The 25,516-nt window shown below is 39.1% G+C and overlaps 1 protein-coding gene across 6 annotated transcripts in view; it reads left to right on the top strand.

Annotated features, from left to right (window-relative positions):
- Positions 1–25,516, top strand: part of SORCS2 (sortilin related VPS10 domain containing receptor 2) — a 559,071-nt gene that overhangs the window by 167,076 nt on the left and 366,479 nt on the right. For all 6 annotated transcript variants that reach the window (XM_065659847.1, XM_065659840.1, XM_065659855.1 and 3 more), the window contains exon 2: positions 14,959–15,026. In XM_065659847.1, coding sequence (XP_065515919.1) covers positions 14,959–15,026 — 68 coding nt within the window. The remainder of the gene's footprint in view (positions 1–14,958; positions 15,027–25,516) is intronic.

Genomic DNA, 25,516 nt, shown 5'->3' on the forward strand with positions numbered 1-25,516 from the left:
ATGGAGAACATTTGTTCAGCAGGGGCTTTTTAACCTCCTATACAAGGACAAGAGAAGATCCCATAGCTAAACATTGAAGGTAGACAAGCTGACCAGTAAGGACCAGGTGATCCGTGCTCGATTCAGACTGCATCTGAGATGCCTTCATTTATTCCTTTCTCCTGAGGGCCATTTGAGTGTCTGAAATGGCCTGAAATACCGAGCAGGATGATAATTACCTGACACCTCAGAGCATCAATCCACAGGAGGTCAGGGGAGATCCCTTTTCCTCCTGGACACATGCTTGGCGCTAGTTGCAGTCCTACCTATCCAAGTGCACACAACATACCCCCTGTCCCCCTGCCCAGCAAGTGTATGTTCCTGCAGGGAGCTGAGGAGAGCCACAGCCTGGGGTGAGACACTGCCTGAGATAATGGATGCAGAGAACCTAGTTCTTTGGCTTATCACTTCTTCATAAGGATAGCCTTCGGGAAATATGATTGTGTTTTGTTGAGGGCTGTTTTCCACTGTCCAGAATTGTTGCTTCCTCATTGCTCCATCAAAAGACCATCTTCTCCTTACACTTGTGTCACGGGCAGTTGTGACTGGGAATTTTCTCCCTATCCCCCCTTCCCAGTATAAGAGCGAAATATCAAATTAGTAATTTGGAATAAATCACAACATCATGCCTGTTTCTGATGCATAAACCTTCAGGAACAATCATAGGATCTTACACAGAACACTAACAATGTTAGGGTGAGTTAGACTAGAGGTACGTGTTGGGACCTAGCGCATACATTTTAGTGATTCGAAAAGCTTGACTACAAAATGCCTTAGAAGGTCTCCAAGATGCCTAAATACAAGAATAATTCACTTCACAGAAGAAAGGAGCCACTGCTGGTTTTGTTTTCTTTGTTCAAATTCTTTTTAGTTTAGGGAGGAATAACTTTGTCTGCCACCTTAGTAAACATTTACCTCATAGCCTTTATCCACTTGGATTCAATATGAATTTAGGCAGAAAACATTTAGCTTTTGTGATCATTATCTGCCATTATCTGCTCTGAGGTCTGTTATACTTTACTGTGTTGAACATTACTGGAATTAAGGTAGTAGTAGCGATTTCTCTAAGAAATATGAAATACCTATTTCCATGGATTTGCAGCTCAGTTCTAAGCATTCCAGATAGGAAATACTTAGCTACAGGCAGTTGTTTAATTTTTATTTCTGTCCTTTGGAGTAAAAAACCTCAAACATCATCTTCTGAAACTATAAAACAAACAGGTTGTTTTGGAGGCTGACTGATTTCCCCCTCCCCTTTTCATTTTTGTCCATGCCTCTACCCCTCTTCTAGTTCAGTGGGACAGACCGTTTTCTGTAGTCTGTCAGTGTGGAATAACTGAGAATCTCTGCAAAGCTAAATGGTAATATTAAAGACAGATGCAGAGGAATGTATCTCTAATGCATTGTTTTGTGGGGAGAGGAGAAAGTTGCTTTTGGTTGGGTTTGTTTTGTTTTTTCTTAAGAAATATTTAGCAGCTGGTCTTGATTTTAGACAGATCTATTCTACAAACTTGAGACTAAGCTGCTTCTTAGTCATAATAGCACTCCTGGGTGTGGCAAGCTAGGTATTCAGTCTGCAGATCTCACCAGCCTTGTTCACATTAGCCGGTCGTGCACAGCCACAGACTGTTAGTACACTTTGCTCTGAGAAAATAAAAGTAAAAAGGAAGGGCAGCCCTAGGTACCAAAACAGAGACTTGCCTGAGCTGTGATCAAAGACCCTGCACGTTTTCCTAAGCTATTTCTCTTAAGGCACTGGGGAGTAAATATTTCTTGGGGACTGACAGTTCTCCAAATAGCTTAACCTGCTGAGAAAATGGACACTGCTTGAGTTGGATAGGAACCAAGGAACTGAACTGACGTGTTTAAGTATCTGTTTTCCCCTTCCTGCTTGATGCATTTCTCTACTAGCACACTTAATGCCTTTTTATTTTATTCATGGGGTATTCACATTGTTTCCAGTATCTGATGGTTCTTATTTTTTCACTGTCATTCTCTCTATGTCCTTTACATCCATACTCTGGATCTCTTACTTATTTTGTTCAAAATGCTTTTTACGATCTTGTGCCTTAGTGCACTTGATTAAAAGTGGTATGTGTTACATTGCCTCCCTGAGAAATGCACTTCAGGCTGCTTGTGTCCTGACTTGGGGAAGGGAGAGGAAAAAATATCAGTTCAGGTAAATTGCTGTCTATTTATTGCCTCAGAGATTTAAGGTCCACCTTCTCTGTGTTAGGGAGTATGGAGGGGACTTGATTTCTTTCCCTGCTGCTAGAGAATCAATGCCCTTGAAATTGCACAGGTTTCTGAGCAGGGTGGTTTGTGATAGAAGTAGGAAATCTCTGGATTAACAACTCCCAGCACTGAACTTCAACACTTATAATTACTTTCCTCATATAGCAATAATAATGATGCTGTATTAATTAATCCTGTAATGCTACCTTATTTTAACTCTGAAAGAAAGCCTGAGCCATCTTGATCTGTATTTTTTCCTATATTGTGCACAAGAGTTTTCACTGGGATACCGTTCACGTTTGACTGTTGCTAGTCAGATTTTAGTTGAAATAAACTTCTGTTTCCTTATTTTGACACTCTTCCTGAAGAAATGTCACTCTTTTTCCCACTGGGAGAAAGAGAGTGTATTGGAGTATTGGCAGGGAAAATAGATCTTCCTTGCCTCCCCTTCCTCCCCCAATAAACCTTGATCAGCTTTTGACATGCTTCTGTCTTCAGGAGATGCCTGAGTAATCTTGAGTGGATGTTTTATTCATTTTATTGTGCCAACAAAATGAACTTCTGCAAGGCTATTTCTTGGGCTGGATTGAAAGCATCTTTTCCCCATCTGCTTGCTGCTGAAAACTGCAGGCCTAGTGCCCAATCTAAGATGATGGGATTGGGAGAGGTTGGAATATTATTTCTGAGCTGATGAAAAGATTTCCCCTCCTCCCCAGACTGGGGGAATTCAAGGAGCTGAATGTTGTTTTAGCTCTATGGGTGATACATTTTTGCTGTGGCCTTTAATCTTGTAAAATTCTTGCAAAATACAATATTAACTCATATTCCTAAAAAAACCCTCAAATACATGTATGTGGTTGACATAACAGGTCTGAGGTCGTTTCCAGTAGCTGACTTTCTCCTTTACATTGGGAGTGAACTTTTGCTTTAAGAAATGTCTATTCATAGAGATCTTCAGAAGTGCCCCTTCCCACTACGGGATAAAAGGTATTAAGTATAACCCTAGCTGTTCTCTTTGAGTAGTCTCATGTCGCTTTTAACCTGGCATTTAATGTCATACATTTGTACAACTATGTGCATTTTGTGGAAAGCTTAGTGCGGTTGTTTCTCCTGTGCAAGGAATATATGAGGCTTTTGCAAATACTGGTTATATCAAAATCCGATCCTTCCCTTCAGGAAAGAAATTTCTAGATCTGATTTACTTCTAATATGTTTAGAATGGGCTTAATCCAGATTCCCATTAGTTTAAATAGACTTTGGATCAGGCTCAAAATAAATGCATCGGTATGGAAGGGTGAGGAGGGAGCAAGAAAAATATCCGTTTGCTAATAACATGGAACTGAAAAATTGCCATTGGTTTGGGCTGTAGCCTCTCGCTCTGGTTATTAGTGCCTTTCTGTCATAGCATCAGTTAAGCCCCAAACTCAAGAAAAACAATTTGTAAGAATTGTTCAGATTTTTTTTTTTTTCATTTTTCTTTTTTTTTTTTTTTTTATAAGGTAATTTCCATAAGAAAAAGACTCGAGTCGTAAACAGAAAAGCTATGCTGCAAGTTCCAGAAACAGAATAGAGACAGGCATTTACAGTACAAATATAGAACAAACTCATTAGAAAAAAATGTTGGAAAGTAAATAGCAGTTCCAGAGAGATGCTCAGGACAATGGACAACAGTAAATGTTCTGTACTCTGTACAGAAGTTTTAACTATTTAGTAGTATTAAATTCTGTAATAAAGGACCCTGACATGAAATACATCAGTCAGACATGCCACTTTGAAGAAATTAAACGATCTGGGGTTTTCAGTGGTTACAAAAGTAGTCTGCTGTACCTTCTGAGATTAAATGTAGTTGCATGAGTTTCTTCTAACTTTTTCCTCTAATTTCCATTTGTGCCTTGGCAGAAAGGCAGGTAAGGGAAAAACTAATTTTTCCCATGTTGAAAATGTTGACTCTTTGGCAGAGTTTATATTATGTGTCATATAGGACATCTGTACATATAGCACATAACTGTACTTAAGACCTAGCTCTGTGAAGTGCTGGTGCATTGCTCTGAGTCATGGGTACCAGTGTTAGGGTAAGTGGTCTTGAACAGATGCAAGACATGGGTCTGGGAACATCATATTTTGGAAAAGAAGATCCTTAAGCTTAGTGGCACACAGAATTTATGTCATGTCTGTTTGTCCTGCTTCTCTGTTTGTCCTCTTCTTATATGTTGTTGTTTGCTCTGTCTGAACTTCTTCTACAATTTATTTAAGCATGGATTCATCCAGTCATTCTAAGAGGATCAAGCTTGAAGGGTAGGTCATCCAGCGTGATAAATCAATAGGAGGAAAGAAAACAAACTTCTGAAGGACTATTCACATACAGATAGGCAAAACTTATCTCCAGAGGTATCTGTCTCTGTCTCTAGAGCCTGGTACTTCCCAAGTTAGATGGGATAAATCAGAGTTATACGTCTCTGCCTCCATTTCCCAACTGTAAAATAGATGGTACTACTATGTTATGTTTAGGGGATATGAGAAGCCTGGAATTACTGCATTTCAGAAAAGAGCCATGGGAATGTGGTGTAAGCATTAGAGTTCAGAAGTGCTGTAGGCATGAATTAAAAATATTCTGCTTCCAAGTCTTCTGCTGATTAACTGTTGTTACCTGTGCTTGTATCTATGAAGACAAAAAAGTAACACGAAGAAAGAAGTTCTTAAGATATATACATAGAACAATCTGGTATCACAGGGGGAGAGACCAAGCATGAAAAATATCAGTGTTCAAGGGGGCAAATTTCACGTTAAGCCTTTGTTACTGAAACTGCTTTGCAGCCCTAGCCAAGGCCTGCTAAATGCTGACATACAGAAACTGTCTCCAAAGAGCCTGTTGAATGCTCAGGTCTTTGCTGGAGAAAAATAAAGAAATACAGATCTAATTTATCAGGATCTACTATCTTTTCCTGCTTGTATATACTTGTTCTGGAGATCATTTAAAATGTGTTAGAGGTTTAAGATGGGAATGTGAGGCTAATTTGAAACCTGGCTCTGAGGTCACCCATTGTGTTAATATTCTCCATACTGGTTAAAATAAAGCATAGTGTCCTGTGTGACAGGATGGCGTTAGGTAGGGATCCAAAAATGGCATGGGATTGCCTGATGAAATAGCTGTTTCTTTTCACAGATAATGCTGTATAATTCCACTTAGCTTTATGGCCCTGTGGCTCTTAAATTAATGAACACCTAGGGCAGAAGCGGGGTGAGGAAGTACAGAAAGCTGGCAAAAAGTCAGTACTCACAGATTGGAAACCTCCTGGTTTGGCTTTGGACTGAATGTGGAGAACTCTCCAGCACTCCCCTGGCCCTTTCCAATGTTTTCTTTGACATATTTGGCCCCTGACCAATTTTCCCAACTGCTCCCAAGCCCTTTCTAATAGTCTCCTAACCCAGTTGGATGTTCCCTCAGCTCTTTTACGCTCTTTCCATTGGCACAGATACGAAGTTCTGCTGCTTCAGGGATAATGTTGAAGATAAATGTGCTTTCATCCTTCTTCCTCTCAGAGGGGGTCATTCCCAGTATTTTACAGTAGCTGAATTCTGTTAATGTCATTTGAGGTATTCCAAATCTATTCTGAATGTGGCCACAGGGAGCAGACAGGCTTGGCATTTGAGAGGGAAGGGTCCCTTGTCGGACCATATGAGGGACAGTGTGTGAGTACTTCTGCTGAAATTAATTATTTTAGCAAGATAAGTAGAGATTAAATGGTTAAAATGAAAGGCAGATGTAGAGAGACCAACTTCCACCCAGTAAAAGGATGATGATGCGGTGGCATTTGGCCTAGTCTGTCCCTGCTTGAAGCTACAGAGGAAATGGTCCTTGTTTGGAGAGACACCTTGGCCCACTCCATTGCGGGGGGGTGAGTGTGTTGTGGGAATAAAGGACCTTTTGTTGACTGTGGTGTGTTATTCCTGGGAAATCTCCTGAATATTTTTCTTTTGCTCTTTCTCCCCTGCCCCCTTCTGGTTTTGTGTTTGTTTTGTTTGTGTTTTGTCTTTGGAATAAGGGGTGTTAAAATACTCCTGAGTATTGTTCAATGCAAAACTCTCTATTGCAAAAGGTGTGAAACAAGTTTTGCATCTGCCTCTGCTATGTCTCTGGTCTTCTGAATGAAATCTTAATCAGCATCACTCTGTTGCTATAATACAACTGCCTTCGTCTTCAGCATGTTTGCCCTGGCAGTATGCCTTTCAGGAAGGAGTGTGCTTTTGTCCCCTTCGGTAGATCATATGGCCATGATTATCTTATTTATAAAGAATGAATTCAGGTCCTACAGTATTCAGGAAATATAAAGTCCAGTCCTTAGTCATGATAAGAAGGATATTAAACATTGGCATTCTTTGGATGATCTTGATGCATCTTTAAAGTGCTTGCTACCATGTATGGTCTTATAAAGCCTCCTTATGATATGCAGTTAGGTCTTATTTGAACACTGTGAACCATTCTCAGAAATAACTAAATGTAATTTTGAGGTCAGTGTAGGTTGATGCAGCCTGTGATAAATATGATGTTATCTGGTACAATGATATTTAATCCTGTGGTTCTGGTGAAGACAGAGCAGCTGTGAGGGAGAGTATCCAGTATGAACATATCTGCCAACAGCCCTGCGTCAAATGAGCAGTCTTCCCAGTTTGTGGTATCCTCTACAGATGTTTCCATGTGTTTTTCATAATAATTTCTTTTTTGAAATAAAGAACATAATTGTTTTTATATGGTTATGTCAAAAATAATAATTAACAAAAATCTGACTTTGAAAAAGGATTTAGTGATGAGGATTGGACACTTGCTTTGAATTTCTGTATTTTTGGGCAGTAACACTTCATGATAGACTGGGAATATTTCACAAACAACATTTTAAATTTTATGTTTCTTCTCTGGTAGTGAATAGCTATGTAACTGATGACCAAGGTGATCTGCCTCCATAGTATTGGGTTCCTGAAATATCCAGAAGAAAGTAAAGATGTTTTACATATGTCTTCCATGGACGACAGCTCAGTTTCCTCTTGAATTTTCATCAGAATGGAAAAGCATATTCAGACAATAGATTTGCTTCTGCAAGAATGATTGTTAGTTCAATTTAGAATACATTATTAGAGGAGATAAGTACTGCTAGTCTGTATTTCAGAAGAAATTACAATTAGGAATCAAGCCAGAGTAGGAAAACAAATATTCTTGTTTCATGCTTTAGAAATTTATTCTCTTGGCATGTTTGCAGATGTGGTTTTAAAAGCTTGTCAAATTCTATGTTAAATGTTTAAACCTAAAAAATATTCCAGTTATGTGGAAAAGGCAGTGGAAGAGAACTGCAGATTTTTGTGTCAGAGGTGACATTGGTTTGGGCTCTTTGAAAAGAACAGGAGGTTTGATAGAACAAGTAGGTAACATGTTAGACACTGTTTCCTAAGCTGCAGATTTAAGCTACAGTTTTGGGTCTGGTGATTCTGCAGCCTTCAACTGAGTTCCTGTTTGCTTGAGCAAGCTGTGCATTTGCAGGGTGCCCAAAAATTTCAAAGCTATACCTAATGAGCATAGAAATGAGCAACACCATGAGTATGTTGGCGTAGCAGCATTCTGCATTGGCTGACCAAGTTTACGTATGTTTTGATTTTTTAAGGACTGACCATTAAAAGTTACAATAGTCTCTGTCATGCTGTACCACCAAGAAGCCTGTGCTTACCCAAGCAGCCAACTGCTACAAACTAAAGTAAAAGCCTAACTGCCTGCATTACAAATTACTGAAGACTGGAAAATATATTTTGGAAGCATCTTCACTTATATGCTTCCCCCATTATTATACTTCCGTGGTTTTTGTTTGCCAGTGTTCTAGATTGATCTGTGATAAGAACCAGTGTGGGTACTTCAGCCATATGGCGTGTGCTCTCTCTTTATCTGTTAAATACAATTGAAATCAGTCAGTGGATTTGTAATTATAAGGTAGGGGTGAACAGCCAAAACCACACATACGCATATATAGTGCATATGCAGTGTCATCACATAAACGTAATATTCTTAGGAGCTTGCATTGAAAATCTAACATCAGTTCATGATGTGAAAACTTCCTTTTTCTGAACTTGGACTATAGACTTGTGAAGGCTTGTGATTGTCTTTTTGTTCTGTGTTTGTACAGTGCTAACTCAATATAATCCTGTTCTGAGCTAGATAGTGGATTAAGTGTACTGGATGTCTTAAAGTTACTCTTCTGTATAAATGTTTGCGGGGTCAATGTGTTATAGTACTCCATTTAAGATGGTTTTGAATCCGGTAGCAATCACAGCTGCCACTTTCAAGACTATGCACTTGCTCAACTCTTGTGGATAGAAATACCTCTTGGAGAATAGGAATTGAGCCATTGTTGTGACTTACCTTGAATTATGAACAAATTTGCTGCACAGAATTATTACTAATGCTTAAGACAAGTGCATTGGTCCGGTCAGTGACTTCATACACAGTAAGTTCTCTCTTCTCCCAATACAATTTAGTTGGAAGAACTATAAATCAAATTCTTTAAGTCTTTCATGTTAAGTCATGGGTTACTTTTATGAACTTTATTGCCAGAGAGGAGTAGAAGCTTATGCAGTGAATTCTTAATAGCTTTAGTAATGGTCTAAATGTCTCCTTTTTCACTTTTCATCATAATGCTGCAGCAGAGTAAACCTAAATGCTCTTTTTTTTTTCACTTACAGTTCTCCCAGTGTAATCAAATTATTATGAAGTCGTTAATAGTATTATGGCAGTCCATATAATAGACTTACGATAATATAGCTTAATATTAACAGTCTCTTGGTTTTACTTTTCTTGTAAGAGCCTTTGTTTTAAATAATGAATGTAAAAACTAATGTTGACCTTAGCATGATGACTGAAGAGCCTGCTGCTGCAAAAGGGGAAATGGCATAAGGGATTGCCACAGTAGGTGGTTGCCTGTAATTTGCCAGGGAGTTTTTTGATTACTAGTTGTCAAGAAAGCTTTGGAAGTATCGATGTGGTGGTGATGAATTCATAGGCTGTGCTTAGAACATCTTGATCTCCCTGAAATAGTTACAGTTTACAATGAAATAGTCATAGTTTAATAAGCTGAAAAGGTGACTTAGGTTGTGTTCCTGAACAAAACAGCAGCTTATGCTCCAGTCACAGACAGTATTAAGTACCTGCTCAAGTGACTCTCATAAACACTTCTCTTGATTTCAGTGGGTTCATTCGCATGAATTAAATTAAACAGATGCTAAAAACTTTGCAGGAACTTGAGTCTGTCTGAGCAGTGTATTTTCCTTGTTGCTCTGGCTACCCACAAGTATTTACAGCATGCTCTCACCTTCTAATAAACTTGTGAAAACACAGAAACTTGCAATCAGAACTCGCAAGCATACATTTGAAAGTACGAGTCTCTTGCTATTAGACTTCTGAATAGATGCCAAAAAAAAAAAATTACTTCAAATCACAAATGGCAGGGGTCAAATAAAGCTTAATCTCTAAGAATCTCCATGTAGATAGTGAAAGAGGGATCTCTGCTAAGGATGTCCATGAAAGAGAACATCATGGAGGGAGCATGGAGGGAAAAGGGGGGAATTTTTTCAAGAAGTCAGTGTTTATGAAAAAAAAAAAAAAAGGATTATGACAAAATCTTCACAGAAAAAGAAAAAAATCTCCAAACCCCAAAGATAAAATATAAACACCAGGGAAAGTGATTGATATAGAATTTGTTCCTTTTTCCTTTCTCGCCCCTCTTAGCTGACATGGTGATGAAAAGAGAGGATTAAAATGGGCTTCTTTAAAGCCAAATTTTTATTAGGAAATGATTAAAAGCACATTGTGTCTCTTAAAGTTTTGCTCTTTTTTGGCCCAGCTTTCTGCAAAACATTTTCAGACGAAAGCAAGAGAAAAGGAGAGGGGAAAAAAGTAGATCCCTGTAACTTTTAATAATTTATGGATAATATCTGTGGAATTTTCCGTTCATTTTCTATGTCCAGCGTTCACTGAAAACCCAGTGTACTCATGAAGACAGGTCTACATACAGAGTGGATTTTTGGGTCAGAAACTGCTACAAATCCTCTGTTTGGAGAGCTATTTTGAGCTATAACTACCGTAACAGTTGAGAATCCACCCAGGCAGGAACTAAACTATGGAAGCAGGGCAATGGCATGAGAGAATGAAGATAATCTTTGTGCACCACCACTTTCCCCACTGCCTCCCAAAAAAGAAAGGTACACAAAAGAGAATTACAGTTATTACCTCCACTGGAAACTTTCAATGCACATTGCATATGACTTTTTGGAATCCTAAGGGATTTATCTTCTATACCTTTGCCTATCTGGAGAATTGCTGTCCAGCTCTGGCGTTATAGAGAGGTCAAAGGCTTTAGTAATGAAGCAAGTACTACAGCACTAATTTTATGACAAAAGCTTTTCCCTTTTTGATTTTAAATCTGTGTGGTGTGACATGGTTGGGGTATGCCTGCCATGTAGTAACAAAATAAAACAATTTATTGGAAAGAAAAGGGTGAAAATACTGTCTCCTGAATTCTGTGCAGGGGACCTGGCAGAGAACTGGAGTAAGTGCTCTGTTTATTCTATTGTTCCTGAAGGCGCAGTGGTCTGTCACCTTGCTGCAAAGGGGCAGAAGATGCTGAGATCAGAGCAGGCGGTAGAAAAGTAATCAGAAAGCTATGAGGTGCAGTACAGACTGCTCCTAAGAGAAGTCTGTGATTCTCAAATACAGAACAAGGGATTTGCTCCAGACATCCATGTCTTTATTTTCAATCAAAATATGTATGTATTTTCACTTATATTTACTTAAAAAAACCCCAGACAACTAAAATTCTGTGAAGAAGTAATGCCTAGGGACGTTTGTTTCAGGGCAATGAAAGCAGACGGGATACAGTTCTTAAGTGTATTTGTCCAGAAGCCCCATCAAGTGTTCATTGATCCCTAGCATACAACAGTGACTTACTGTTGCCACCTCCACTGACACACTCTGGGGACTAACTCAAAGAACTGTGAGTGAATTTAAGATGAAAAAGTTAAAAATGGCTTCACAAGTCTCCTCATAAAACAGGAATTTGGATGGACAGGGAGATCTCTAGGTAACCCTATAAATCCATCTTTAAATAAAGAATCTGGTAAATCTAATTCTCCTCCACTTCCTGTGTTTATTCTAGCTATAAAATAAATCTAGCTTTGTGAAATTATTTTAGCTGTCCGTGTCTGATGGTAGTGTGAGCTGGTTAAGAATCATTGTTACTATGATTATTGTTCTGTTGCTGTTGTGGTTCAAGCCTCTCCCCATCTACAGGCCACCCAAGCACTTTCACTAGGACAGCCATGTGTATGAACTATTGGCTTCCATCCAGCCTGTAAAATGCTTGTAATTATGGAGTCCCATTGAAATGAAATCAGTTAAACAGGGCTCTGCTCTTAGAAATGATGCACAGAATCCAGAGATCCTGCAGACCATTACTTCTTTATTATGAAACGATTCCTTCTGTTCTTTGGATGTGTTTATTAATAGAGAAATACCCTGTTGTTGTTAGCAGAATCACCTGAAAAGATACCCACAATCCAAAGGGCAGTACTGTAAAATCTGTTCAATAGCTGACCTACATTTTCTGGATACTGGGACGAAATCCGCTGGCACGGTTGAAATAGTGGTCAGCCCCCAGGCAGTCTCATGCTTCTTAAGTTGACACAGGATTCTGGTAACAGTGTTTATGAATTAAAAGATGTTTGGTGTTTTGTTTTTTTTTTTTTTTTTTGTTTTCCCTACTAAGTAATTCTCCCTACTTGTGAAATGCAAAATAAAGAATTCTAATTTTTAGATGAATTTAGCAGCCTAATTAGAAAATGCTGTCATGTGTTTCTTCAGAGCTGTGACACAGATTAAGGTACCAATCCTGCAGTATACATAAGACATCTTACTGCTTATGGCTCTTCCCAGTGAGAGGTAATCTGCAATTACTTGAAAGCCCTTGATTTGAAGTGTGTGGAACAACAACAGCGAGGAGGTGATCCTACCCCTCTACTCTGCTCTTGTGAGGCCCCACTTGGAACACTGTGTGCAGTTTTGGTGGTCTCAACATAAGAAGGACACCGAGCTGTTGGAATAAGTCCAGAGGAGGGCCATGAGGATGATCAGGGGACTGGAGCACCTCCTGTATGAAGACAGGCTGAGAAAGTTGGGTCTGTTCAGCCTGGAGAAGAGAAGGCTGTGTGGGGACCTCATAGCAGCCTTCCAATATCTAAAGGGGTACTATAAGGATGCTGGGGAGGGACTCTTCATCAGGGACTGTAGTGGTAGCATCAGGGGCAGTGGGTTCAAACTTAAATGGGGGAAGTTCAGGTTAGATATAACGAAGAAATTCTTTCCTGTGAGGGTGGTGAGGCACTGGAATGGTTTGCCCAGGAAAGTTGTGAATGCTCCATCCCTGGCGGTGTTCAAGGCCAGGTTGGACAGAGCCTTGGGTGGGATGATTTAGTGTGAGGTGTCCCTGCCCATGGCAGGAGGGTTGGAACTTGATGATCTTAAGGTCCTTTCCAACCCAAACCATTCCGTGATGCCTAGATGAACTGTGGGTAGCAAGCAGTACAGTGAGCCCTTCCCTGCTTCCTAAAAGTCTGTCTTAGAAGAGGTGCTGAGGTAGAGAAATGGTTTATCTGGAAGGTGCTTTGTTGCTGTTTTCATATGGGTTAAGTTCAAAGCAGGTGGATTGAGAGAAACCCAATAGGTGGTTTTGTGTGTGCTAGTAACCAGTTTAATTCAGGAATGAAACACCAGGCTTACCCTGTGGCAGGGTTGTTCTAACACATATTGCTGAAAATCATCTGAATTTTAAAAGTAGAATGTACAGGGATGAAAAAGTTGGCTCACTAAGGTCAGGATTCAGTCTCCAGTTCTGCATGAATATAAGGAAACAAAGTGTAATCTCTTATATCTTTCACTGTTTTCTTTAAAAAAAAACCCAAACCTCCCAGGTCAATTTTTGTGGCTTAAGAGGAATTGCAATTGTTTAGAAAAGCACGGTCTGAAACTTTTTCCTTAATAATTGGAGCCAGTAGATGCTCCCAGTAGTGAAGTTTCTTTCTTTTTCTCCTTAATTGCAAGCACCAGCAGAAAGCTGTATTTAAGACACAGACAATAGAATAAATAGCTGACCTGATGGAGCGTGCTTGGGCTGTAGCCAGGAATCTCATCAGTGGATGCTCTTTCCTTTGGGAAATGGTTCTTTCTTTTGGCTTAGTAAGTCTTGTAGTAACCTATTTAAAAATAAAAGATTTTTTCTTTTTTCTTGTTTTATTTTAAACCAAACCTTTATTTTTATAAATTATCAAATTCCAACGGAGTGGTCTGGTAGACTGTAACTCTTTTAACGATAGGAGAAAATACTACTATTTGTGAATTATAGATTGGTTCTGCTTTTAGTTATATCAATATGCATCCCAGAATACGTGTTCTGAATTTATTAGATTTAGATAACCCTGAGTGAGACTGATATTGTAACTCGGTTCTGTAAAATGTTGGGTTATTTCCAAAGTGCCACGTATATAATACCCATGGTCTGGAATTCTCTCACAAGCTCCAGCATACAGAGGCTGCAACATAACTTTATCCTCAGCATATTAATTATCTGAATAATCAAAGTGAATGCCTACAGTTGCTGTTTGCTGGAGACTTCATCTGGTGGTCAGGGGCAGAGGAAGTGCCAGCTAAATAACAGCTTGCTCCAAACTGTTGGAGACTGATGTTGACCCCACATTAAAGAAAGCCAACAGCTGTGCAAGGAACCAGAGGCTCTTCCTTTTCTACCCCTGTGGGGTTGCTATGGGAATGTGGATATAAGAACCATTAGTATGGACTGGCAGCAAGTGAAGGAAATCTGTTTTTAATGATCTAAATATAAACCATAGCATTCAGCTTGGCATATCAGTCATGGACTGGTGCTATACCCTGTTTGACCAGTGAATTTGTCATATGTAGAGCAAATGGAAAGTGTCTCTTCTTGACTCTTCTTAGTGACCCAAGATGTTTTATTTGTAAAATTTCTTTATAGATGTTGTTGGCTGTGACATAAATGAGTAATTTAAGGAGCACAGAGCCGGCTCTTGAAGGAAAAAGAAAAGTGATTCTTCTAGGAACAAAAAATGACAGTTATGAAAGTTGCATTTCTGATCCTGGAGAGAGGACCAGAGCTCATTTTCTGCCTGAATTTGTTATCTGGATAATCAAAGTTAATTGCTGTTTTTTTTAACACTTTGGATTAAAAAAATTGTCTGTAGCTGTTCAAGAGAGTTGCCTCCTAAATTTAAACTAGCAACCAGATTGGTCCTTCCGGCTGAGAAAGTTATACAAATTGCTTGGGGGCTGTCATGTGGTGGTGGGATTTATGTGGCTGTTCCAACTCCACCGCTCATGTGAAACGGGCAATCTTTCACAAAGTCACCAGGTTTGCAGAAAACTTCAAGTGCTGAAATCGCTCTTCTCGGAGAAAGGAAAAACCCCAGTCTCTTTAGACTGATAAGAGGTAAAAAATAAAGTGAAATACAATCCAGATTTTTAGGAGACTCACTTTCGAGTTCATCAGAATAATGCTGCCCATGATCTACTTCTGTTTCTTCTATCAGTTTGAATATATAAATATATTTATTCTCATTTTCTTTTAGGTGATCCTGATCCTTACCAAGTATTATCATACTGACATGGGGAAGGTGCTGGAGAGCTCTTTGTGGAGGTAAGTTCTCTGCTTTTCCTGTAGCTTTCCCCACTTTCTAGTCTCAGAACAGATCCATATCTTATTTTCCTTTCCAGACTGCTGCTGAGTTGAGTTGGTAGCTGATTGATTTTAATAGATCAAGATTATTCATATTGTTACTAGCTTTTACTCCTTCTCTTCCTTAAAGATGATTCCTGAAGTTCAATAACAGTTTGAAGTGGGTTTTAGCAGTGGAGACAAACAATGCTAGTATAAGGTAACTTCCTAATCCCTCTTTGCAAGATGCCATTCTTTTCCTTTTCCTTAGAAATTTTGCATCAAAGTTACATACAAATTTAGGAATGCTTATTGTGTTGGGATGTGTCTGTTGGGAGATCTTGGTGCCTTTGAGTACTGTACTGAGGTTAGTAAATAATCCTGTTTTGGAAGAGGTCACGATTGTCTGGATGAAATATAATACCAGTGCAGGTTATATTGTGTTTCACAAGAACTGGGAATATGTAGTAATCCAAATAAATTTCTAAATGGATTCTCATTTCCTTAACATTCATAAATTAGGAGATCAGTATGCCTGTTCCCTGTGCGTGCACAAATTGCACGCTGAGATGTGTAACAGCACAAACCCAGGGCTAGGGTAAGCCTATATTATAGTAGTCATAGTGGTTACCTTCTCATGTGTTAATTTTGTTGTGCTAAGTAGACTTTTGTGCTTTGATTTTCTGTGTACCTGTATAAGTCTTCCACCGCAAATTTTTGCTAGACCCATCAGGTGCACTTCAAAAGTGACAGTACTTCACTCCTACTGATAAACATAATATTGCTCCAGTATTTGCTATGGTGGTTTTGCTGGGTTATCTGTAGCAGTAGAAACATTCTGTCTGGATATCTTAATAGCTGTTATAAATGACAGGAGACTTACTTAAGAAGTCTTATGAGAAATTCTTATGTAGCCCATAAGCTTCAGGTATAGAAACAAACGAGTTATCTAATAGCTTGTGGCTTAGGTACTTGTAAGCTTAATACTTCTCAAGAGCTTGTATGGGGACTCAACAGTCATCTGTGTGTAAGGAGCTTTACAGAAACAATCCAAGCAAAGGAATAGGTAAGGGAATAGGGAGTAAAAGTCTGAGACCAGGACATGCTGCATGCCAGCCTTGTTACTTGTTGTGAAGGAGGCTGCGTTGTTTTAACCCTGTAGGATCTCTCATAGTGATAGTTTACTTTGCAATACCTTGTAATACTGGTGGCTGAATAGTACAGTCTGTCCAGGAGCAGTGGTCCATGCAGCACAAGGGTATTTTCAAGTAAAAATGAAAGTTTTATTTATAAAAAAAGGGTATTCAAAGGAAGCAAGAACAAATGGAGACTGCCCGCTGTTGACTCAGGATTAGCCTTTTTGGGGCTATGATGGTTCATTTGTAATTATCCTTTAAACTTACAAGATGCAGAACTAATTGCACATTTGTTCTGTTTTAATTTTTGGTCCAACATCTTGTGTAAAGAAGACAGCCAAATGGCAATTTGGATACTCTGATAATTGTGTAAGCTCACATTACTTTCCTGTTATATACCCCTGGTCTATACAACATGTGCAATATGTTTCAAGTTTTGCTATCCACACTTCAGTGTAATCTATCATAGAAGTCTTTTAAACTTATTCAGTCAGACTCTTCAAAATAAACTCTCTGCTCTTTTGAAATAAACATAAAACAGGCTTCAGATAATGTTGCTTTCTTTTGAGAACATAAACACTTCAAACAAGGTCATTCAGACTTTGCTGACAGCTGGTGTAAAGAAGAACTGGTGTGAACTGCATTCAAATAAAACTGATGCTAGCATGCATCATAGGGAAATCAGGCCCTTTTACTTACAAGTAATAGATCTACCAGATGCTCTGGTTGTTTATAAAACTAGGATGGAAAAGCTGAAAGGAAGTGCTAAAGAGTAGCGCTTAGGGCAGGGGTAGTAGCTGATCCATGCCTAGATTTGCTCTGCTCTGGGCTCACCTCCCTTTCTCCTCCTCTGCCCACTGTGGTGTAGAAGTGGCACTTGTAGTTGTCAGATGGGAGGAGTTACAAAGCGCCGGGATCTGGAAAAGCATGCGTGAGACCAACTAATGCAAAAATATCAAATGTTGCCGCTCTCTGTTGAGATGTAGCTCATTATTTATACTAAATCAAATGAAAATAAACACTGAGTGGAGCTGGCTGAGAACACAAGGAGCTTCTGTGGTTTTTCTCTGGGTAAAACACTTGGGTGTGAATTGGTAAAGCTCGCTGTTTGCTGATGGAGCCGGGATGTTGCACTCACATCGGCAGCCTGCCCAGAATGCACAGTGTGTATAGTTTTAAACTTTGTTATTTGATTCTCTTTTGCATTCCTCTCATTTGCACCAGAACGAATGCACAGTGAAAGAGATACAAAAAATGGTATAGGCTTTTTTGTCAGTGGACAAAAGCCATTAATCTTTGTGAGGTTTCTGTGCCCCAGTGGGAATCCTGTCCAGTTACTTCCTGAATCAGCCCAAAGTTTTGGGTTTCTTTTTTTTCTATTTCTTTTTTTCTATATTATTTTTTTTCTTTTCTTTTGTTCCATTTTTTTTCCCTCTTCCTATCTTGCCTGCCTACATCATACCAGACACTTAAGATTCTCTAAGTGAAGATAACCCTGTTCTAGAAACTGATCAATCCCCACCACGTTAGTTTGTTACTGTTGTTCATCCCCTACTTTTGTCTTGTCAGTCAATAAACATTATCCTACCTTGGCATTTATAGGTTATTTTGTTTCTAGTAACTGCATCTTTTTCTTTCTCTGAAACTCTTAATCTCTCTTTTGCCCATCTCTCAGAAGAATTTTAGTTTTTATTTCCTTGCTTCATGGAACAGGGAATGAGAAGGGAAGGGTGACTCTGGTCTGGTGATGCTTATTTGTTCTTAGTGACCTTGGAGTGAAGACTTTCAAGACTAATGCAAATGGTGGGGAAAAACACCACTTGGGGAGGGCTGTATTCTTTTTTTCTCATGATTTTCTGTGTCTCTGCAGAGCAGTGTTAATTTGTATAGGTAATTTATGCCTGCCCAGGTTACAGGACTGGGAGGCTGAAATTTTAATTACCTTGGAATTCTTTCACTGTTGAATAAACAGGGGAAATAGTACTGGATAATGCAAGTTTGAAATTTTTGCTAGTAACAGCCATGGCTGGTTACACTGAAGAGGTGGAGGCATAAATCTTGGTGGAAGCATGTAGTTAGAAAACACCAGGGTGTTTCTGGTACTTTGCTAATTTGCTTATTAAGTAATTGTTAAGGTTGGGGTAAGCTGTATAGTTATTTGACTCAAGAATAAACAGATAACATTGGTTGCCTCTTGAATATAAATTAACTTACTGAGAAGGAGCAGAGGATTGTTTTCAGGTTTATTTTTAGAGGTTTCTAAACCCAGTACGTCTTGGGAATGCAGTTTGGTTGTTCTGTTAGGCCTCATTAGCATAATGAAAAAAGATAGTGTGACCAAAACTTAAAATGTGGGTACTAAGATTATCTTCACATATTTGTACATATAGTGAAGATACTTTGCATGCTAACACTGTTCCTGTCAGAATCCACACACGTCTTTATCCAGCACACTTACAGTATGAAGGAACCGAATCAAACCTTTTAGGATAACAGATACTTGAGTAGGTGTTTTCATATACTTTATGGACCAGTTTGTGAATAAATATATAGGTACACATACTATGCAACCTCAGGTGCCTCTTGCATATGTTGCATGCCTGCAGCTTTAGAAGCATGCACTCAAATCTTAACTATTGTAACTTCGAATTGGTAGCCACTGAGAAATGAATGCTAGTACTTACCTGTGCAACTGAGTTAATCATAATAACATCTCTTGGAGATAATTATTATTATTGCATTTTATACATGGGACAACCGAGTTGGTAACTGATTGCTGAAGGTTATGCAATGACTCAGCATTATATGGCCGTAGAATTGGCTTAGAATCCTGTTTCTGGTACGCACGCGGTCTTCCCCTTCTTAGCTTAATCTAAGCAATGAATAATAGATGCTGATGATGATTGCTAATAAAGTTTTGATTGCATATTATCAAGCTGTAATGATATGGTAGTGCTAAAGCAACTTGCTGTGTAATTGCCATTGTTCCCAATGGCATCACCATGTTGTTATTGCTTCACCACAGCAAAACAAATGTCATTATTTGATGTTAACTGCACTGTTAACTCCTCTTAGCATTGTATGCTGAACCCTAGGAACTCCTGTCATCAGAGATGTTGGGATATTTTGTCATATGTTGTCAATAATGAATTGCTAAATGAAGAAACAGACTTCCCTGCCTGCTTAAGTATGTTTGGATATCCTATCTGAACTTCCTGGGACCCTTTATTCCAAATGCAGCCTGAGGAAGGAGTGAAGTTGCACTGCTGTGTGAGGAGGTTATGAGTCCAGGTCAGTGGCTGGGCAGCAGGAGGTGGTAGCTATTGGGTGAGCCTTATTAACAGCATAAGAATTGGCAAACCTCAAGGATTCAGGAAGATCCTTGCACCCACAGAAAGCCACAAATCCAGGGCAAGACCCATTTGTACAAGCCCACTGGCCATCAGCAGTGATCAGTGCACAGTGACTGCATGGTGCTCTGGGCATTTAGCAAAGGTGTATGCCCTCATAGACTACAAAGAATAGGAGATTCTTTTAAGGTAGTCAACAACATATACAACATATACAGTGAACGACATACCACTCAGGAAAGTAAAATTCCCACACTGCGAGAAAACAAGTGTGGGCATTTGTTTCCAACCTGTCTGGACTTGTAGGTGAAACTCATTTCGCCTGTTGCCTGGAATTATTTTAAAAAGCAAAATAAAGAACCCCAGTAAACAGTCTGGTGCCCCAGTGGAATTTTTTCTTGATGTGGAGTGCTGCTTAGTAAGTGAGCGACTGTGTTCTGCAACAACTTGCACTTCCAGATGGTCTCATATTGTGGTTCTGCTTTGAAAAGTGACTTTGCAGAAATGGCCCCAAGGGATGGAGTTACTGAGTCCGTGATTTCCATATCAAATTTGCTCTCTTTCTAAGTAAAAACAATAAAGAAACGACTTTCTAATTATTAGTCCAGCAAACTCAGCTTGGAATCTAATGTCTAGCTGTGCTTTCTCTGGCTAATGTATCATCCTGAGTAATGCAGGTTCTGCAATCAAAATAGGCTGCCATCAATTATACCTGTGTAGCTCTTTTGTCTTCCTATTAAATCCTTATTTACACCTCTTCCACTGAGGAAAGGTTTTGGGCAGTATTATAAAACAGCAGTCTTACAATTAGGGTTTTATTTCTCTTACTGAACAACAGATTTTTATGCTCTCTTTGATCATATTTCCATATTCACCTAATAGCATTACAAAGACCTTAATTATCTTTGCTGCGATTGCTAGTACTCTACAGTGCATCATTATGAGTTGATTCATGCAGGAAAGTCTATTTTAAATTTATTTTGGACATTTAAAATGAGCTGTAAAACCATAGTTAGGCTGAAATCCACTATACTCACTTTCTATCAGCAATGTTTTAATATGGGTGTCAGGTAAGAAAAATATGTAAAGGACAAAGGAAATGAAAGTAACATGTCTTCACAAGCCTTGGAATGTACAAGATACTTAAGAGTTGATATTTCTAATGGGCAGTGATATTGGTTTAGGGACTCAAAGGGTGCTGATGTTGCAGTGTTCTCCTGTAGCATATGCTGTAATAGACACTAAATCCACCATAGTGTTTCCTAAGACCCGTCACATTGGCAATAACCTTGCTGTTGCCTTGATGCTGCACTTATCCTTTCACATGTTATGGCTGTAGCTTTTGACTGTTCAGTAAAGGGATGAACTTCAGTCATGGATGTTGGAAACCATTCTCTGAATCATGTCCTGCAGAGCCCCCTGAAGATGTCTTTTAAGTGACTCTCCAGGGTATGGGACTTAGCTTAAGGAGGTCCCTTTATGTCTGTATTACCATAATAGCATTTTAGAAATATTTTCATATCTAGTATGGATGGAGGTCTGAACTCAAAATAAATGCTGCAAGCAAGTAAAAACTATCAAAGAACTCTATCCAGAAATATTTACTGGCTATCTGTTGCTTACATATGAGAGCTGTCCCCATAACTACACTTCAAGTCTTCAACAACTCATAGTGGTGATGGTAGTTTTGAATGTTTCTGTGTTTCTACACTAGTTTGTGAAAATGCAAAGAATATATGACATATGGATTAAGATCCAGTCGGAAAGCTGTGATTTATATAGTTAGGAAGGTTCTTGCTTGCATTATGTTTATTGGAGCTGTTTGAAGCATGGCTAAATACATCGTGGAGCATGGGAGTTTTGCTACTTTGCAGGATATTTCTTTTTTCCTTTCTTTAATCCTCCTGGAAAATGAATTAAATCATTGTGGGATATATTTCATGATGCGAGTCAATTTACTAAGAAAAAATAAGCATTTATTTTAAATGGTTTAAGAATCCTGTCCTATTGTCTGAGTAACTTAAACCTAAGTCATAGAATTTCTGATTGCTTTACCTGGAGTTGGTACCATAAACATTTTTTGTAGGCACAGAGTGTGTGGGAATTATAGCACGGTTTCTTGTTTTAAGTATTCCTTTAGGCTGGGGCTGATGGTTATGGAATGAGAAATCGTTCCTACCCAAAACCCATCCACATCGGTAGTAGTAGGAAGTTCAGGAAAACTGCTTCACTGGTGCTTTCTCAGATCTGTCATGGTATCTTATGTCATAAGCCTCCCTACAAGAAATGATCATCTTTGTTGCTAGCCTCAGCAGACAGGTTTAAGGTGAGGAGTAGAGAAACAGTGCATTTGTCGTCTGTGAGGTTTATAATTTTGGGGGCGGTTGCTTTTGCCCTTCCTCCAAGCATAAGAAAGGGAAGCTTACCTTGGCGCTGCCGACGATCCACTTCTATATGATCAGAGAATTGCAATCTCAGGGCTTTTATTGTGGCATGATTCCTCTGCTCTAAATTCATATAAAAACAGTTGAGCCATCAGTTTTTGGCTAATCAGAAGTACTTTGCTGCATTGTCATCCATTAACTCCCACTGTCAGCAGACCAGCACAGCAGGGAAGTGTGGGCCCCATAACCTAGAGGCAGATAGAATGACACCATATATATATTAAGCAATGTTTCTTTTGCCACTCTGCAAAATGGAATAAATAAGAAACCACAATCAAAGCAGCTAGTTGCATTGCTCATCACATTTTTATGATGATGAATGAGGTATAAAAACCTGAATAGAACATATTTTTAAAACCTGAAATGAGTGAAGTCATGGCTTAGGGTAGCATATTGTAAAGTTAGATGTGACACTGCACTCAGCAAATAGTGATGTTGCTGGTTCCACCTTCAGCCTACTGTGTGACCTTGCTTGAAGAACCTAACGTTCCTGTGCTTTCCTTCACTTGGCCTTTGCCCAGTTTGTTTGTTTGGAATATAAGCAATTTGGGGAGCTCACTGTATAAGTGCAGTGGGACCCTCTCAGTGCTGGGGTTGTAATGATGCATTAATACAGATAATAAGAAGGAGCTATAAGGTTTAGGGATGTTTAATGTTTGTCTCCTGAAAGTTTTGGCTTGAGCCTGGGAAAGACAGGAAACCATCAGAGAGTGCTGACATACCATGAGACTTATCCGGAAACACATACTTGCTGTTTCACAACAAGGCACTTTGTCATTAGTTGCCTTTCTCAGCTGCTGTTTTGAAAATGCTGTTTTGCAACCCCCTGTTGCTTCTTTTAGTGTTGGGCACCTTGTGTCACTGGTGTGGTATGTGTTGTGCGAGCAGCTTTGCTTGCTTCTGTACTATGTGTGGTTTGCTCTAGTGCATCCCCTGCGAATGGATTGCAAATTAATTCGGTTGTTGGGACTGAATGAATGAACAGCTGCATAGTTAATTATGCAGAATGGTATAGAAAAATGTAGTGTTAATGTTTTATACTCTCATTATCCCTGCAGTGTGGAATATATTTTTCAGTGTGAAAATAACAAAGACAATGCTTCCCACATAAGTTATTTATTATGAACTTTGTATCGTTAGGCAGCTTTCTCTGCTTTAATTTGGTAGGGATTGGGACAATTAAGAACTTCATACAGGCCAGTTCTTAAAATGTAAAAATAATCTTATGTGCTGAAGAATTTGGGAGTGTAGGTAGTTTACAAGAATTAAACCAATTTAACAGTAAGATTTAAGTGTCTTGATTCTTTTTGGTGTTCTCAGATATAAAAGGTTAGTTGAGAGGTTTTCCCTCTTCTCCCTGAAACCTCTCATTGAACAAATGACTGATAATTAGTCAAATGAACCCCTATTCCAGTTATCTTTAGATTTTTTTTTCTTTGCTTGATTTGTTTTCATATGATAATTTTGTTTTTCCCTTCCTACTTCTGCTCCCCCTGTTTTCCCTTTGGCATCACTTCATCCTATAGCATATAGAGCAGGGATGGCAACTCACTTTGCTTCAACAAATAGCCATTCTTGACTAACCTTCAAAAAAGATAGTTCAGTTCCTCACCAGTTTTCTCTCCTGGCCTTTTCTTCTTGCAAGCTGTTACCCTAGGTCTTAGGGTAACAGCTTAGGCAGGCCTGACTTCTCCAGGCCAGACTGGATGAGCTAAGTGCCTACCAAAAGTCTTTGCATTTTTGCCTATCATGTCAGCTTCAAGGCTGGCTTTTGAAGCTGTTCCAGAGCCAACGTCCTTCTGATGACAGTACTTTTCCCTTTGACAGACCAGATATTTCCATGACGTTTGAGTGTATATTTTCTCCCATAGCATAGAAATTGCAATTTCAACTTGGGGGGTTGATGGGGATACCTGTTATCACCCATTTGTCGCAAAATACCTGTCTATGTTAAATTGCATTTATTTTCTTTTTTTCAAACCTGATATGCACTTTCTTTGCCAAATCATACAGTTTTTCTTGAAGAGGATGCATGCAGTTCAAATTATTACCCTTTGTTAAACAGACATTGCAGTATCAGTAGAATACAGCCACCTCTGGGCAAAAGCCAGGGAAGCAAGTAAAGCAGATACACAGTAAAGTGTGCTTTCTTAATACCGAAAAGACTAACGGTTCTGCTCAAAAGCATCTGCATCAGTCAACCTTTTGATATCCAGGCTTTCAAGCTTTGCTTTCTGGCAGGAAGAGGATGTATGCTCGTGCTTTCTGTATGATTCAGATAGTTTTCAGTAATGCTGATCTGTCGTTAGGATTGCTGGTGGTTCTGAACATTTCAATGTAAAATGTTAACACATGGGAGACAAAATGATTTTAAAATTTACTGTCTTCCAAGAATTTAGGCTTATCACTGTTTTATCTTAATTCTTACCATATGCTGTCCATTCCTTAATTCTCTAATGTCTCTTAGGGATTGAATTTAAAAATAAAGTTGTGCTGTTCTGAAGTACACTGGCCAGAGTTCGAGATTTCTCTCCTTTTACCCAGCCCTTAGGCAGTGTCTGTGCTAAATTGTGGTCTCTCAAGTTTCAGTAGGTTTTAATTTGATTTTTTCTTCAGCCTGACGTAAAACTAGGAAAGTAGTAATGTTTGACTTTGTAGCTTTATGTAAAAATAACTGGAAACAAAATATACATGTGACAGAGTTCTGCATGTGTGATGACTTCAGATGCATAATATATAAACTCCCAGTACTATTTTGGTGCAATTTTCAGCTTAATTCAGACCGTTCTGTGCTAATGGGAAGGATGCACCAGTAAAATGTTACTCCTTTGTGCTGTGAGAGGGCAGCACTTTCTGGCAAAGTGAATAAGCCCAGAGTGAAAACTCTCATGCCTTGGCTTTTGATATGGCCTCGGGTAAATATATGAATCTGTCGGTGTCCCTGAGTGGAAAGCGTGCAATAAGCACATTTAAATAAAATTAAAGAAGGGAAGAAAGTAAATTATTTAAAGATCAGAAAAGTATGTTGCAAATATGCTGCATAAAGCACCATGACCTGTCACGGCATTACCATAGTCGGGTCACAGCTAGAGAAGACCTTGACTCCTTGCTTAAATATACTTTTGCTACAACATCTCTCAATATCAGTTAGACACTGGAACAAGTTGCCCAGAGAAGCTGTGGTTGCCCATCCCTGGCAGTGTTGGAGGGCAGGGTGGACAGGGCTTTGAACAACCTGGTCTAGTGGAAGGTGTCCCTGCCTGCGGCGGGGAGTTGGAACTGGATGAGCTTTAAGGTCCGTTCCAACCCAAACCATTAGATGACTATGATCTCTTAATGTGTTCTGGAATGTGAAATGCAGGGTTGGATTTCCAAGAACTTCACAGTGGTAATAGGACTTAGCTTCTCAAATGACATGTTAACATTTGTAATGTACTTCAATAAGTAAATATGAGTAAATATTAAAGTATCAAATAATATTTGATTTCCAAGTTATCTGGACGTCTTGGTCTTGGTACTTCCAAATGCTTAAGTTTTTATAA

Source organism: Lathamus discolor, chromosome 1, assembly GCF_037157495.1.
Source record: "Lathamus discolor isolate bLatDis1 chromosome 1, bLatDis1.hap1, whole genome shotgun sequence".
NCBI lineage: Eukaryota > Metazoa > Chordata > Aves > Psittaciformes > Psittacidae > Lathamus > Lathamus discolor.